General features: G+C 46.3%; 1 protein-coding gene across 8 annotated transcripts in view; it reads right to left on the reverse strand.

The window, feature by feature from the left end:
* Window positions 1-3,231: 3,231 nt before the first annotated feature.
* The window catches only part of PRKCD (protein kinase C delta), a 66,669-nt gene continuing 54,239 nt past the window's right edge, over window positions 3,232-15,661 (reverse strand). For all 8 annotated transcript variants that reach the window (XM_056804890.1, XM_007500466.3, XM_001380121.4 and 5 more), the window contains 8 exons: window positions 14,663-14,766; window positions 13,834-14,007; window positions 12,552-12,643; window positions 10,579-10,641; window positions 9,562-9,700; window positions 8,350-8,538; window positions 5,567-5,695; window positions 3,232-3,882 (listed from right to left, as the gene is read on the reverse strand). In XM_056804890.1, coding sequence (XP_056660868.1) covers window positions 3,724-3,882; window positions 5,567-5,695; window positions 8,350-8,538; window positions 9,562-9,700; window positions 10,579-10,641; window positions 12,552-12,643; window positions 13,834-14,007; window positions 14,663-14,766 — 1,049 coding nt within the window. In that variant the 3' untranslated portion in view covers window positions 3,232-3,723. The remainder of the gene's footprint in view (window positions 3,883-5,566; window positions 5,696-8,349; window positions 8,539-9,561; window positions 9,701-10,578; window positions 10,642-12,551; window positions 12,644-13,833; window positions 14,008-14,662; window positions 14,767-15,661) is intronic.

A 15,661-nucleotide genomic window follows, 5' to 3' on the forward strand; every position in this document is an offset into this window, starting at 1 on the left:
GTCTACATTCCCCAAATTAAAGCATGGCTTAGAGCCCAGTTATGAGAAGAATTTCCTGAAGTCAGTGCAGTGGCAGGCATAGCTCTGGTCTTAGTGGCTTGGGAAGGAGGTTGGGTTAGACCAAATTGGCTAGTGGCAGTTGTGGGTGATTTGTCAGAATGCCTAGGGTGATGGTTTGGCAACTCCTATATGCAGCTGTTTCTCCTGGCTGCTACTGGCCTCTCTGCCCAATATACCCAGGATCTGTATCCCCTAATCTGGGCTGCATTCAGTTCTGTCATACCACCTGCACTATCCTGGTTACTCCAACTTTCCCTGAACTATAGAAGAAAGATAAAAATTAATGGAGCTTGCAGAGTTGGTTTCTCTTAGGACAGGGTTTTTTTTTTTTTCACTTGAGAGAGATGGCTTAAAGTTCCTTTCAGTTCAAACTATATTCTACTTTGAGAATTGAGTGACCTTAAGCAGCAATTCATTTCTCTTGGCTGGACCTCAGTTTCCCTGAACAATAAAATTGGGATAATAATCCTGACCCTTCCTCCCCCAAAGTGATTCTTGTCATTGATTTAGAATTGGAACATCATTATAAGTCAAACATATAACATATATAATGCATGTATACACATGTGTATATACATATGTATATGCATACATACATGTTTTTATATAGGTATATTTTATATACATATATATTTGTATACTACATCCTGGAATTTCACATTTTGGAGAAGAGAAGAGATCTTAGCTGTAAGCCAGAGGATATACTCTGCTGTGGTAAGAGCCAAAGATGGGAAAGGGAAAGGGGTGGTGAGGGGAGTACAACGGGAGGAGAATGTGGCCTGCTTTGGCCCAAGGCCCATCTCCCTATCCCACAGACTATGTCCTCTGTCTTTGCCTCTGTGTATGGTACTTTTTCTCTGAGCCTTTCTCTATCTCCACTGTGTGTGGGAGGGAATGTTTGTGTGTTGGGGTGGGGAGCTGTATTCTTTGGTTCAATTTATCCCAAACTTTCCATTTAGTGCCGTCTCTATACATCTCGATGCATTGCCACTAGTGCTTGCTTTTCTCTGTTGTGCCTCCGTGTTTCTGTCTGTCTCAATCCTACCTCTCTCCTCTCAGCCCTGCCCCTGATCCAGGGAGTCTTCCAAGGACCAGAGACAGAAAAGATGCATTGCTGTCCTGGTACCGTAAGATGGCAGAACCACCTTGCCTCTCTCCAGGTGCAATCAGTGCTTCATACTCTGGGTCCAAGGATGGGGGGCACTACTGCTGGCTGCCCTCATTCCACTGGCACTGAGGCTGACCCCTTCTTCAGACCTCTCCAGAAGCTGAACCAGACTTAGTGTGAGCCCTAATAATGGCTCAATCTGAGGATCAGGATGGGAAGAACTTCCTGCTGGGTAGAGGGGACCAGAGCCCTGACTCCCTGGAAACCTCCAGCCTGGGCAAAGGCCAGTCTGGGTGGTCCCACCACCAAAAGTAATACTCTCCAACCCCTACCTGCCATCTCCCAATACCTGATAATTTCTTCTTAGTCCTTCCTCTAGAAAACTGCATTCCTGGGAACTCTGACAAGATAGATTCAGATCAGCTAAGGGCTCAGTGGTTGAAAAGACTCCCCACAAATCTCTCCTGAAGCCTTTGTTGGAGGCTGATAGGAGCTCACAGAGCATCCAGCCCTCTCCTCACCTAAAAATTCCCTCTCAAACCCCTCCCCCAAAGGGGTTTCAGACGAGCTATGGCTCTCAACAACTAGAATTTCCCTCTATCCAACCCCTCCATGATTACTTTCCCATGTCCTAGATGGACATGGCCCTTGGGATTTAGGTCTTGGGTTTCCCTGGAGAGGGTGTGTATAGAAAATGATGCTGGCTGAAGGACAGAGCTGAAGTCTCAAGTACAAACTAGCAACTTGCAGAGGGCTCTGAGCTAAAGAACTGTTTCCCCTCATGCAGCTGGGCGTTTCCCGCAGCTGGCCAGGTGAGTGCCTGGGCTCGGCAAGGCTGGCCTGTGGTCACTAGCCCTCTCTCAGGCCCTCCACCCAGCTGGCTGCTTTACACGCCCTGACTGGCTCACTCCAGCCATGGAAACTTGTACTTCAGCCCATAAAAATGTGGTTGCAGGAAATGAGCTTCTGTGGATGCCAGATGTTGAACGTTCCACAGACAGCGGCTGCTTTCCTCCTGGAGTTCTCTCAGGGAAAGGAATGTAGCCCTTTGGGGGAGGACTGAGGAAGGCTTTGAGCTTTCTTTCTAGCCTTTGCAAGATTCCCATTTCTCTAGGTTTCATGGGAGGGTTGGCAATTGAGTGTGAGAGAGACACCCAAAGGGAACAAGGGCAACCCTTTGGCTCTGTCCTGAGACAGACCGACTACACATCTAACACTGGGCTTTAGATACACTAATGTTATTGGCCACGAGGGACACTGGACCAGAGTGTGGTGAGCTGGCTCAGAGCCTCCTTCTTTCTCCAACCTCACCTTCCCCTCTGCCCTTCCCTGGACCCAGTGCTCCAACAAGGCCACTATTTGAGACAGTTTGTCACCTCCCCATACACCCACCATGAGCATTCTGGCCTCCATCCTCTTGCCTCATATTTTCTCCCAAGAATGCTCTTTCCCTTATTCTTCTTTTCCAAATATTATCTGCCTTTTGAGGGCCAGCAAAAGTCCAGAAAGCGTCTCCTGATCAATACAGCTCAAACTGATCTCTGCTGACTCTGGATGACACCACTTAGCAAATATTACCTTTTATACTTAGTTTTGTTTTTCTTCATCGATCTGATGTTTCTACCAACCCACCACCTAGACTCCCTTGGCTCTCGCACCCTCCTTTGTTTCTTCCACACATCGCAGGAGTAAGGCTTAGGGCAGGGTCTGGCTCCCTGGCTTCTTTCTAGGCTATCCTCTCCCCAAGGACAGGCCCAGGCGTGCCCTTTGCCTCTCTCTCAAAAGCAATCCCTGCTTGAGAATGGCCAGAGGATGACTGCTGATTAAATTCTGCTTTCTCCCTCCCGATCCTGATCTAGTAAAAACATATAGAAACACAAACATTTGCATAGCTCCAGAGAACTTATGTGCAGCTAGTGGAGAAGTATAAAGACAGACAGCAGACCTGGAGGGAGGATGGTGCAGCTGGCCCAGGACAAGGGCAGCTGAGTCCCTTAGATGGGCACCAGAGTGTGCCAGTGGCCAAGAAATTGGTGGAGAAGAAAAATCCGTGAGGACAGGGAGACCATTCCACTGATTTATTGGAGACATAAATAAAAGAACCAAGAGGACTTATAGTTTATGTTTGGATTTCATTCGTGTGTTTTTATAAAAAAGTTAATACATCACCAGTTCCCTTACATGTTTCTTCTTATGGAGCAATATATACAGCTTTTCATATATATATAATATATATTTTCAATAGATAACTACATTCAAGTAACAAAACATGGGATTTACACTCTCCCTCCTCAATCAGAGGAGCAGAAAATTCACACATGATTCACAGAGGAAGGTACCTAAAACCCCAACCGTGCAAAAGACCTGCTGCCTATGGGCATGGAGGCAGCTGGAAAAATAATGCAATCACATTGTTGCATATTATTGGGGCCCAGGAGAGGACTGGGAGAGGGCCAGGAGAGATCATCGCCCTGCTCACCCTGGGGGACTGATAGACATAGCTAGCTAGCACTGGTAGGCTCTTGACCAAAAGGGCAGATGGTTCAATAGAATATTCATTTTTCCAGGAGTCGCTCAAATTTGGGATTGACAAAGGAGAAGCCTGCAAAGGCTGTCTGGTCCATGGAATCGATGAGGTTCTTGTCACTGAAGGACAGGCGGGCCTTCTCGCTTAGGAATTCACGGTCAAAATTGTTGTAGTCACCAGCTGATTTCTGTGATGGGGAAGTATGAAGGCAAAGAATAGAGTATGTCAGAGGTCAGAGTAAGTGGGCAGAACCTTAGGCTGGGAGAAGGTCTGGCCATATACTCGCCCCCTCCAGGAACCCTCCCAACTGGGCTACGACCATGATCCTAGAATGGCTCCTAAGAGCACAGGATGATGGAGAGAGAGAGAAGGAGGATATGGCAGACCAGAAAACCTCTCTAGTTTTCTGAGCCTACCCTTTCAACAAGATGGTTCTAAATATGTTCCCTCCTGCAGTCAGGTCCCCCAAACCTCTAGCTGCCCTGTTAGTTCCCCCCTTGTGACATCAAAGATGTGAAGCCAGTCTCAGAATGTGAGATGCCCTTCCCTGCCCCATAAAATCCCTTGAGAGATGCCCTCATGCATGGAATGGTAATAGATTTGGGAGTCCCATCTATTCATATTATTATATTATTATTATTATATTACATTAGTATATAGTATAACCAGTATTTTTATTTTTATATTTTATTATTTTTATTTTTATGTATAAATAAATGTATATATAAATAAATATATTTATTTTATATTTTTTATTATTATTAATTATACTATATATTAGTAATATATAATATTAGTATTAAATAAATATTAATCGATCAACAGTAATTTGGTCCAAGTCCAAATGGGTGGCTTCTCCTGGGACCATTATAGATTCTCTCTGACTGCCATGGCCTGAAAACCTCATGCCCTAAGTTACGTCCCTCCCTTCACCTTCCTCCCCCATTGTGGATGTATTGGCAATGGCCCTTCTGTGGAGGATGGGGGCTGTTCTAGCTTTGGAGGCAGAGGTTGATGTCCTTCTTGGGCAGGAGGGATAGTAAGTGCTGTACTAATGTCTTCCCATTTACCCCAATGACCTCCCCATTCTGTGCACCGTGAGTGTCCCAAGTCAAACCACAGATGATAAAACATGTTACATAAAGGCCTATTGCTTTGTCTGATTCTTATGTGAAGCCCAAGTAGTGGACCAGAGGATAACTCGAAAGCAGGGAATGGAAAGGAAATGTCACAGAAGAACAGCTTTGATTTAGTCAAGCCCCACCTCCTCTGCTGCCTTGGAGAGCTGAAGCTAAGCTAAATCAACTAGTAGAGAGGAAGGAAAAGGATATATGAAAGGAGAGTTGGTGGTGATGGTGATTACATGTCTCCTACAGATCTAACTTGAACTCTGCAATGCCATATGATTTTCATGTACATCTAGCTTCTGCCCCAGCAAGCTCTCTGAAGACAGAGGTTGGTTTCTATGTGTCTCTAGAATCTTTAGAAGACCTGGATTCAGGTTAGGCACATAGTAGGCACTCAAACATTGAATATTCTCCTATTTAATTCAGTTGAATTCATTGGTATTAATTGAATACCTGTTATGTGCCAGTCATCGTACCAGGTTTGGGGATACAAAGACAAAAGTTAAATTGTCTCTGTGTGATAGGGACAGGAAATGTCTGCTCAGGGCAAGGAGAGAGAATTGGAGGAAATGAAGAGGGGCAAGGTCCAAGTCAGAGAAGAAGAGAATGGTAAGATGGCAAAAATAGGAGAGGTGGTAGATAGAAGAAAGGCAGGAAAGCCTGACATTAGGAGAAGGATCTGGGCAGGGAAAGGGAGGAAGAAGAGACAGGGCCATGCAGCTATGGGGGAGTGGGACCACTTACCACTTTGGGCTTAAATGGTGGCTCTACCTCCCGCTTCTCCAGAAGAGTCCAGTTGATGGTCTTGAAGAACGGGTGGACTTTAATGTTACCTGTCACCCCCAGTCTCTTGGTGGGATCCCTTTCAAACAGCTGTAGCCCAAAAGAACACCATGGTTATAATAGAAAGTTATATAAATGCAAGCTCAAGTTCAAGCTCAGGAAGTTTGCAAAGAATAGACCTACATCAGTGATGGGAATCTATGGCATGGGTGCCAAAGATGGCACAAAGATGGTACTCTCTGTCGGTACTCAGTTGCCCTCCTCCCCTAACCCCACCCTCAGTTCATTATTAGAAAGGGAGAGGGACTGGGCAGAGTTGCTCCCCTCCCCTTCTCCATTGTACCTGAGGACATTTTTTCACATCCCCTGCTCCTTTGCCCAGTAGCCAATGGGAATGCACAGTGGGTAAGGTGGCTGGCTCACAGGCAGCAGAGCTAGAGGGGAGCAGAGTGCTTGGGCCACTTCCTTCCCCCTCTCTACACTCACTGAGGACATTCCTCACTTCACCCACCCCTCTGCTTAGCAGCCCAATAGGAGTACTTCCTCCCTTCCGTGTGTGTGTGTGTGTGTGTGTGTGTGTGTGTGTGTGTGTGTGTGTGTGTGTGTGTTGGGGGTAAAGGAGGTGGCAGGGCATACTCAACACTCAATGAGGTTGAGGGGCAGGGCATGCCATGGGGGAGGGGCCAGCACACAGCACTAGGTCTGGGGGGGTGGGGCCTGGCACACCATCTCTAAAAGGTTTGCCATCACTGGCCTACATGAACCAGTCATTGGAGGGATTTAAATGATGGAAGGCATGAAGACAGCATCAAAGAAGCTGGCCATAGCCTTCCCCAACCTGATTATCAATGCCCCAGCCAGACATAGAAGCTTGATCCTGGGGCAGATGTGCAGGAATGACTATTCTGGTGAGATAACCAAGAAGTTCTTGATGGGAATAAGGTTCTGTTTACTTTTTTATAATGCCTAATGGTTACAAGGTACCTTTACATTCTTTTCTTTTTTTCTTTTTTAAAAACTCTTTCCTTTCATTGTAGAATTAATACTAAATATTGGTTTCAAGGCAGAAGAGCTGTAATGGCTAGGCAATTGGGGTTAAGTGACTTGTTCTAGGTCCCATACCTAGGAAGTATCTCAGGTCATATTTGAGCCTAGGACCTCCCATCTCTAGGCCTGACTTTCAATCCACTGAACCACCTAATTGTGCCCCTTTACATCCATTTCTAAATGAAATAATCTTTAAAAAATTCCTGTGTTTGTAATTATTATCCCTATTTTAAATATGAGGGAAAAGTGAAGCCCTGGGCAAGGGAAGTAATTGCCCATACATAGGATTAGCAGACAAGAAAGCTGGGGCTGGAAGGAGAAGAGGAAAAGGAATATCAGAAGTATGTGGCATGAGACAATGGGACATATTGTATGATGTTATTTCCACGAGTCCTTGCTTCTCTATCCAAACAAATTCTACTGTTATAGATCAGTTCAAGACCAATATCCTCCAGCAAAACATCACTGACTGCCCCCAGACAAAAGGGACCTCCCCCCCTTCTTCTGGGCTTTTGAAGTCCTTATTGTCTGTGACCTTCAATCTAGCTCGTATGGCAAGCAATACGTGCACCAGTCTAGTCTCCTGAGTTAGACTGTGGGATGTCTGAGGGCAGGGACCCTGTGTTTTGAGCTTCTCTGTTGATGTCAGTACCTGGTACACAGATAGTACCTGGCCACCTTGAGCACTAGATTGGAACTGGGAACCCAAGCTCAATTACTGCCTGTGTGACCTGAGGCCAATCGCTTACTTAACAGTGCTATTGGGACTATTCCTTTGCTCCAAAACAAACTTTTTCCATCCTTTTCTGCAGCTCCTCCCCAACCCAGACTTCAGCCCAGCTCAATGGCATTGGAATTTGAGGAGAAAGAGATACCCCAAGCCATGGCTCTAAGAAGCATGTGGTGACTCAGTGCCCCCTGAAGCAGTGCAAATCTCAACTCCTGGCTGTGATCAGGAAAAGAGGCAGCTAGGTGGTATAGTGGATAGAGCTCCTAGTGTGGAATTAGGAAGATTACTCTTTCCTGAGTTCAAATCCAGTCTCAGACCCTTACTAGCTGTGACTGTGACCCTGGGTAAGTCACTTAACCCTGTTTCCCTCAGTTTTCTCATTTGTAAAATCAGCTGGAGAAGGAAATGGAAAAGAGCTCTAGGAACTTTATCAAGAAAACCTCAAGTGGGATGACAGAGTCAGACACAATTGAACAAGAGGAAAGAATGGGATTTTGGTCCGTCTCTGACAAGTTTCATGCCTTGGAGAGTAGCAGCCATCAGATTGTGAGTGTCTCAAAGGCAGGGACTATATTTTGCCACTCTTTGTATCTCCAGAGCTTGATAAATGCGTACTAACTGACTGATCTAGGCAGTTAAATAGCATAATGGATACAGCACTGACCCTAGAGTCAGGAAGACCCGAGTTAGAATCCTACCTTAGACACATAGTACTGTATAACCCTGGGCAAGTCATATAACCTCTGCCTATTTCAGTTTCCTTATCTGCAAAATGAGAGTGCCTAACTCCCAGGGTTTCTGAGAAGATAAAATGAGATAATATCTACCAAGTGTTCTGCCAACCATAAATGGCTATATGAATGCTAGCTATTATTAGGTATTCTCTTCTTCCAAGTCTTGCCATGCTTGTCTAGGATCTCCCTTTCTCCCAACAATATTCCTTTGCTGCCCATCTGGGTCTTCATACCTTTTCCAGGATGTCTTTTGACTCCTTGGTGATCCACCGGGGGTAGTGAGGAGTGTCCACACGGATGGACTCAAAGAGCTCATCCTCATCATCCCCGTGGAAGGGGGACTGTCCAATGAGCATCTCATACAGGAGGACACCGAAGGACCACCAGTCCACTGAGAATGTATACTTCAAGCCCTGCAAGATCTGTGGGAGGAAAGTGGAAGAGTCTGGGCCAAGGCAGGCAGAAACTGCCTCCGGGATGGGCGAAGAATGGTGTGGGGGTGGGAAGTCGGCATTCTTTTCTCTTCCCAGTAAGATCCGTTTAGATTCCTTGAGTTTCAGATCTAGAAAGAACCCTAAGAGAGCATCAGGGTCAACTTTCTCATTTGACAGAGGAGGAAATCAAGTCCCAGAGAGGAATTGCCCAGGGTCAGAAAGCAAGTTAGTGACAGAGCTAGGACTTGAACCCACATCTCTGGAATCCTAGCACTGAGCCTTTTCTCTATACCATCCTTCCTACCTGGCCTGTTGTAGATCAGTACTTCTAAGGTCTCCTCCAACTCTGACATTCCCCAGATTGTATTCCTATCTTCTGCTAAGGAGTCAGAAAACCAATTCCTCTTCCTGGCCCCTATTCTCCACACCTCCTGCATTCAAAGCACTATCTGCCTGGTGGAATCAGGAAGATGCAAGAAATTGGGACACAGAGGGAGGGGGAGGCACTCATCTAAGGTTACAGGACAAGCCGAGAGACAGAGGGTCCAAGTGTCCTGCCTAGTGACAGTACTGAGTCCTGGAGCTGGCCAAGGCAGTTTGAGGTGCTAAATAGGTCAAGAACAGAAAGGAAATGACCACTTCTCCAGCTCTGCAGCACCAAGTCCAAGATTTGGGTGTGGGGGTATACAACCTAGGCTTCACTGCCCAGCCACTCTGATCAGAGGCTAAAATATTTGGTGGTCCCCTATGGACCCACTGGTGACTAAGATAGGGCAGATGCTGAGAGATTCCTGGGCAGAAGAACTCTCATTTCCAGGGACCAAGCCTCAAATGGCTCCGGAGGTTCCATGCCAGGGACTTATAGGTGAGTACTGTCAGGTGATGATCAGCGTCTGGCCAAATCTGGGTATGGGGGACCCTGATTTGAACTACCTCACGTTCCAGGTCTCACAAGGTAGGTCTCACTCTAGGGCTGGGGCAGGAATGCCTACTGCCCAGGTCCACTCTCACCTCAGGGGCGATGTAGTCTGGTGTACCACAGAAGGTGCTGGCCCTGTTCTCTCCAACCACATTCTCCTTGCACATTCCAAAATCAGCTATCTTGATGTGGCCTTCTTTATCCAGCATCACGTTGTCCAATTTGAGATCCCTGTAGGACAGTGAGATAAAAGAGAGGGATCCATGAGCCAGCCTGACAGCAGAAGAGGCCATGCCTCCAGCTTTCTGGCTTGTCCACCCTCAGCAGAGATACCCAGCATTTAGAGTATACTCTTCTTATTTTTTTTAAACCCTAATCTTCTGTCTTAAAGCCAATACTGGTTCTAAGACAGAAGAGTGGCAAGAGTTAGGCAATTTGGGGTTAAGTGACTTGCCTAGGGTCACAGAGCTAGTAAGTATCTGAGGCTAGATTTGAACCCAGGTCTTCCGACTCCAGGCCTGGCTCTCTATCCATTGAATCATCTAACTGTCCCAGGGTATTCTCTCCTTAAGGGGAGGGGGGACAATAGAGGCCAAGGATAGACAAACAGATAGATGGGCAGAGACAGAGACTGAGACAAAGTAATACAGGCAGAGAGGGACATGGGGGTAGGGAGTAGAGACAAAAAAAGGATATCTTCTTAAGGTGGGTATCGTGGGCCACTGAGAAAGGGTCAAAGACTCTTCTCCATGGAGCTGAGACAGAAGGGATTCTAAGGGGGATCCCAATACCCCCTTAAAAGATGAGTGATTAAATAAGTCCTTGATGGGCTCTTCTTCCTTTTCTTTTCCCCCTATCTCAAAGAAATCTGCTTTTGGTCCTTGATCCTCAAGAAAGATCTCTTGCCTCAATTCTCTTGAATCTCTTCTGGCCATCTGCTCTGGGCTTAACTAAGTCTACCAAGTATCTATTAAGCATCCACTACAGGCAAAATGCTGCACTCCAATCCAGGGGAACTATACCATTTAGTCAAGACCAACCTCTGTTTCAGGGGCTCCCGGTAGCCTTATACCCCCCCAAGCCCCAGCCACTCCCAGCCCACAACTCACCTGTAAATGATGCCTTTGCTGTGCAGGAACTGTAAACCACACAGGATCTCGGCACTGTAAAACCTGCCCGAGGGAGAAAGAGAATTGGTCAATGCTAGGGAAGGAGAGGATGACAACATGGGAGGTCAAAGTCATCGGGGGAGTTTAGGGTCTTCATGGAGGAGAAAAGCAGTGTTCAGGGTGGGCAGGGGTTTAAGCCATGGAGGAATAAGTGTTGGCTATCAGAGAGCTAACTGTTGTAGTTAAAACCATCAGAGGGTGTTATGAGGATTTTGATGTAGACTCTAAGGCCATGGTGACGTAGAACCATCGCCAGAGATAGCAGGACCATCAGGAAGCTTAAAGCCACTGTAGGGTTTAAGCACAACTGAAACGGTCAGGAATACGGAAGGGGCAGTTAAGGGCATGAAGAGTTATGACAATGAAGATGATATGGCCACTAGGGTTAAGATCACTGAAGTGGAAGGGGGTGGGAAGGAGTGGGGTCAATGGGAAGGTGCATGGCCATTGGAAGGGTAGTTATTGGAAGGAAGAGGAGACAGGGCCATCAGGGAATGTTAGATTCCTTCTGCTGGGGGTTTTAGTCATGGAGCATGGACTGGGCTCATGACAGCAGCTGGCCATAAGGGGTGGGGTAGAACCATGCAGAATTGAATAGGGCTGTTCCAAAGGAAGTAATGCTAATAGTCATCTGGAGAGAAGGTGAAGTTTATGGAAGATAAGTTTAGGATTATAAGAGCAGGTCAGGGCTCTTTTGGGCACCATGGGAGTGGGATTAGGTGGTAGGGTTATCCTCTGGGGTAAGGTAGAAGCTGACAGAGTCATCTGCTGAAAACATGTTGAGATCCTATGATCTGCCTTCTCTGCCCTGAACCCTAGCCCTCCTACAACTCATCTCCCTCTCCTTTCTCTCAATCTCAGTCCCTTGTTCCTTCCCTTCATTCCTTCCTTTCTTTCTTCCTGCCCCCTTCTTTCCCTTTCTTTCTTTCCAGGGCAGAAGAGAGAAAACAGTTAGGCAACTGGGGTTAAGTGACTTGCCAGGGTCACACAGCTAGGAAGTATCTGAAGCCAGATTTGAATGCAGGACCTTCCATCTCCAGATGTGGCTCTCTCTCAACTGAGCTATCTAACTATTCTACCTAAACTCTCTTTCCCCAAAAGGACATCTCCTAGGTGTTTCCTAAGTAACTCCAGCTAAAATTGCTTTTTTCTCTCAGACAATCTGGTTGACTGAGTTCTTCAAAAGCAGGACCTGACACTGAGGCTAGCCACACTCAGTGCCAAAGAAACAGCCCTGAAGGCAAAAGTCAGGAGGGAAAAACCCAGCTTCTAGTTTCAACTTGGTCCCCATGCAAAGTGTGGATGGGTAATCAAATAGGATAATTTATATGGAAGTGCTCTATAAATGCAAGGTACTATTATTGTCCCTTTGGGCCTCATTCTTCTCATCTGTAAAAGGGGATAATAATCCCTGCCTTGTCCCTTTGGTGTGAGGTTCCAGGAGATAAATGACCATGAAAGGAAAAGGTTCTTTATGCACATAAGGAGTTATTTTCATTCCTCTGCACAACCATAGAATAGGACATTAGAGTAGGAAAATCTCAGATTCTAAGATCAGTTCATCCAACTTCCCAACCTCTGGCATCTTATAGAGGAGGAAATTAATGTCCAGAATGAGTAAAGGCATTCTTAAAGGCATGGTTCATTTGAGACAAGACTGGGATTTGAAGCCAATACTTCTGGCCCAGGCTCTTCTCCTATCCACTCTGGTTTCTAAGAGGGTACCAAGAATGTCCCATCTGTTTTGAATTTTTCCTCCCTCAGACCTGAACCCTGGGATTCAGATCAGGCTAAGTATGGTTTCCCGGGAGTAAAAGGTGTGGGAAATATAGAAGGATCCAGGGGTCTCTACAATGTAAGCAAGGGGATCTTTCTCCTATCACTCAGCTCCATCTGGGTGCTCCATCACTCACGTGGCTCGATATAGGTCAAAGCGTCCCTTATCCTGGATATGAAACATCAGGTCCCCTCCATTGAGGAACTCCATCACAAAGAACAGGTGATCCTGACCAGAAGAAGGAAAGGGTGGTGAGCAGAGGGGCCACAGTCCTGCATATGAGGGCAAACAGGTAGATTCCCCCATGGAGTGCCCCTGTGGGCACCTCTTTATCGATGCTGGAACACAACCACTCAACAGTTATTTTGCCCCAACTGGGTGCTGGGGGCTACGAAGACAAAAAAAGAAACCATCCTTGCCTTTAGGAGCTTATGTCCTACTGGAGTGGAGGAGGAGAGGGGTGAGAAGGATACAAGAATAAATGAGATAGCACTTTGCATTCATTAATGTGCTATACAGGGTGTCCCAAAAGTCTTAGTGTCTTCTTTAGCTATTAAATTTCAAGACTACTCTGAGACTTTTGGGACAGCCTGTATAAAGAAGCTGTTAGTATTACTATTACTGCTGTTGCTGCTGCTCCTGCTACTAGGTAAAGTGAGATAACTAGAGAAGGGAGAGAACATTAACAACAAGGGGGCCTGGGAGAAGTTTCCTGGGGGAGATGAGCCTTGAAAGTAGCTAAAAAGGCAGAGGCAAGGAAGGAGAAGAGTCCAGGCACAGGGGACAGCCTGTACAAGGGCAGCAAGACACTGACAGTTGGCCAAGTTTGGGGAGGAGGCCAGTTTGGTGAGAATGGAGTATGAGAAAGGAAGCAACAGACTCTGCCAGACTGTGAAGGACTTAAATGCCAGAAGGAGGAGCTTATATTTTATCCAAGGACAGGGGAATCACTCAGATAGGGGTATGCTAGGGCCAGCTTGAGTTTTTAGCCTCAAAAATCCACAAATTAGGGGTCGATTTATTGTTTTGACTGTTAAGAAAGTGAAGGAGAAAATGTGAATGATTCAGATTAAATCTAATGGTATGTCATGCATATATCCCTCCTTCCACCTCCCCCTCCAGAGAGCTGGTTGTTTAACATTTGCTAGCACAATTCTGGAACCACGGATGCTTTGACCTGACCTTTAAGTAAGATATCCTGTCAGCTACATGGAGATGGATCGGAAGAGGGGAAGGACAGAAAGTGGATCAGGAGATGAGGCAGGAGTGACACTATCCCTTGTCTCAGAAATCCCTGATTCTGAGTAGTAATAGCCCTGAACTGGTGTGTGTGTGTGGGGGGGGGGGGGCATATGGCTCTGATTTTGGGAATCCTCCTGGCCAAGGGGGAAAGGGGCACATATCTGGGGGAAAAGTACCTTGGTTTGGAAGGTACAGTAGAGGTGAGTCAGGAATGGGTTCTCCCAGGCAAGTGCCAGCACTCGCTTCTCCACCATGGTGCACTCCACATCATCATCTATCAGAACAACATCTTTCTTCAATGCCTTTACTGCAAAGAACTCAGCCTTGCCCTTCAGTTCAGCCAGCAGCACCTGAGCCACCAAAGTAGAGAGAAAAGAGGATGGAAGCAAGCTAGAGGAAACAAAAGTGCCTGCACTACTGGTCTGTACATTTCCCCTTGGTCCCAAGGGCCTGGCACCCTCCAAGACACTCACCTTCCCAACAACACACATGTGTTATGCTTCATGCCACAGCTGGGTACAGTGGAACAAAATTGTGTGCAGACAGACCCTGCATAAATCAAACCCTATTTTCCCATCAACTGACAATTAAGTTTTCCATGCAGATGCTAGCTTCATTTCTGATGGATCTTTGGTGGTTCCCATCTATTTTAGTGTCCAATTTCTAATAAACTCTTCTCTAACACAGGCTGAAAAGATGCCCTTATGGAGGCTCTCTCTGCCAGCTCCTCCTTTCTCCAGCTCTCACTCAAATGTTCTCTTCTCCTCTTGGCACTCTCAGAATCAGTTAATCTAATCAAACCCTTGTGGCTAATTGTGGTCAATATAGTTGATATGACTCTCCCACTCCCTAGGAGCACCTGTGGATTTTAACCATGGGATCAACATTCAAACCCTGACTTTGCAATTTACACCTCTTTGGGCCTCATATGTAAAATATAGGGCTTGGACAGAAGGATCTCTACTGTCTTTTCCAGCGCTAGTGGCCAAAGGAGGAAGCCCTCACCTTCCCAAAGCTGCCTTTGCCCAGGACTTTGTGGAATGTGAAGTTGTCGATGTTGAACTTGGAGGGTGTGCTGCCTTCCCAGATCTTGCCATAGGTCTCATTATCTGTGGAAACAGAAAGTAAACACTTCAGATCTTTACCCGAGACGCTGCACCCCATTCCATGTCCACCCACACTGAACCTCAAAGCTTGGCTCCGAGGGGCACAGAGACTCTTAGGAAGGTGCCTCCCCCCTCACAAGGCTGCCTGAGACTTTTGTTTGGGGGAGAGAAGGAAGGCACTGACATCCTTATTCACAACTGTATCCATTAATACTTTTAGTTGACCAGTTCAACTACATTGTCCTCTGCCAATGCCCCCTTCCTTATCCTCCTGCCAACAATACTCCAACAACCCTCAGACTCCCTCCCTCCACCTCCTAAACTCCTATTTTAATGTAGCAGAAGTCACACAATTGTTGACTACAAATATACATTATCTGGTCTTGACTGGTCTTCACCACAATGGCCATCCTTTCCTGATTGATTCTGTCCTCTGGCTTCCTACATCATTCCCACCAGAACTGCTCTTGGTATTTACTTGCCTACTACTTTTAGAAGAAAATCTAAATCACTTGTTATGACTGCCTGGATCTTCCCTATTCTACGACTCATATTCTTCTATATATCTTTCTTCTCTTCCTTCATTCCAATCTGAAAAAAAAGTGGTCCTCTTCCATGTCAAGGCCAATCCCTTCACTTGGACCCTTTATTCCTTCTCCTCCCATCTCTTCTGGGTGCTTGTCTCAGTCTTTGTCCCCTTTTTCTCATCCTCAGCCTTTCTGTATCTATTGGGTCCTTTTCCATTGCTACAAGCATATTCAAGTCCCTACCCTCCATCTTTAGATCTTCACTTGGCCCTGCCATCGTCTCAAGCTACCCTTCAATATCTCTCATCTCTTTATTTTGCTGAGGCCTTCAAAAGGACTATTTATTTTCACCGTCACCACTTCCTTACTAA

The sequence above is a fragment of the Monodelphis domestica genome, chromosome 7 (assembly GCF_027887165.1).
Source record: "Monodelphis domestica isolate mMonDom1 chromosome 7, mMonDom1.pri, whole genome shotgun sequence".
Taxonomy (NCBI): domain Eukaryota; kingdom Metazoa; phylum Chordata; class Mammalia; order Didelphimorphia; family Didelphidae; genus Monodelphis; species Monodelphis domestica.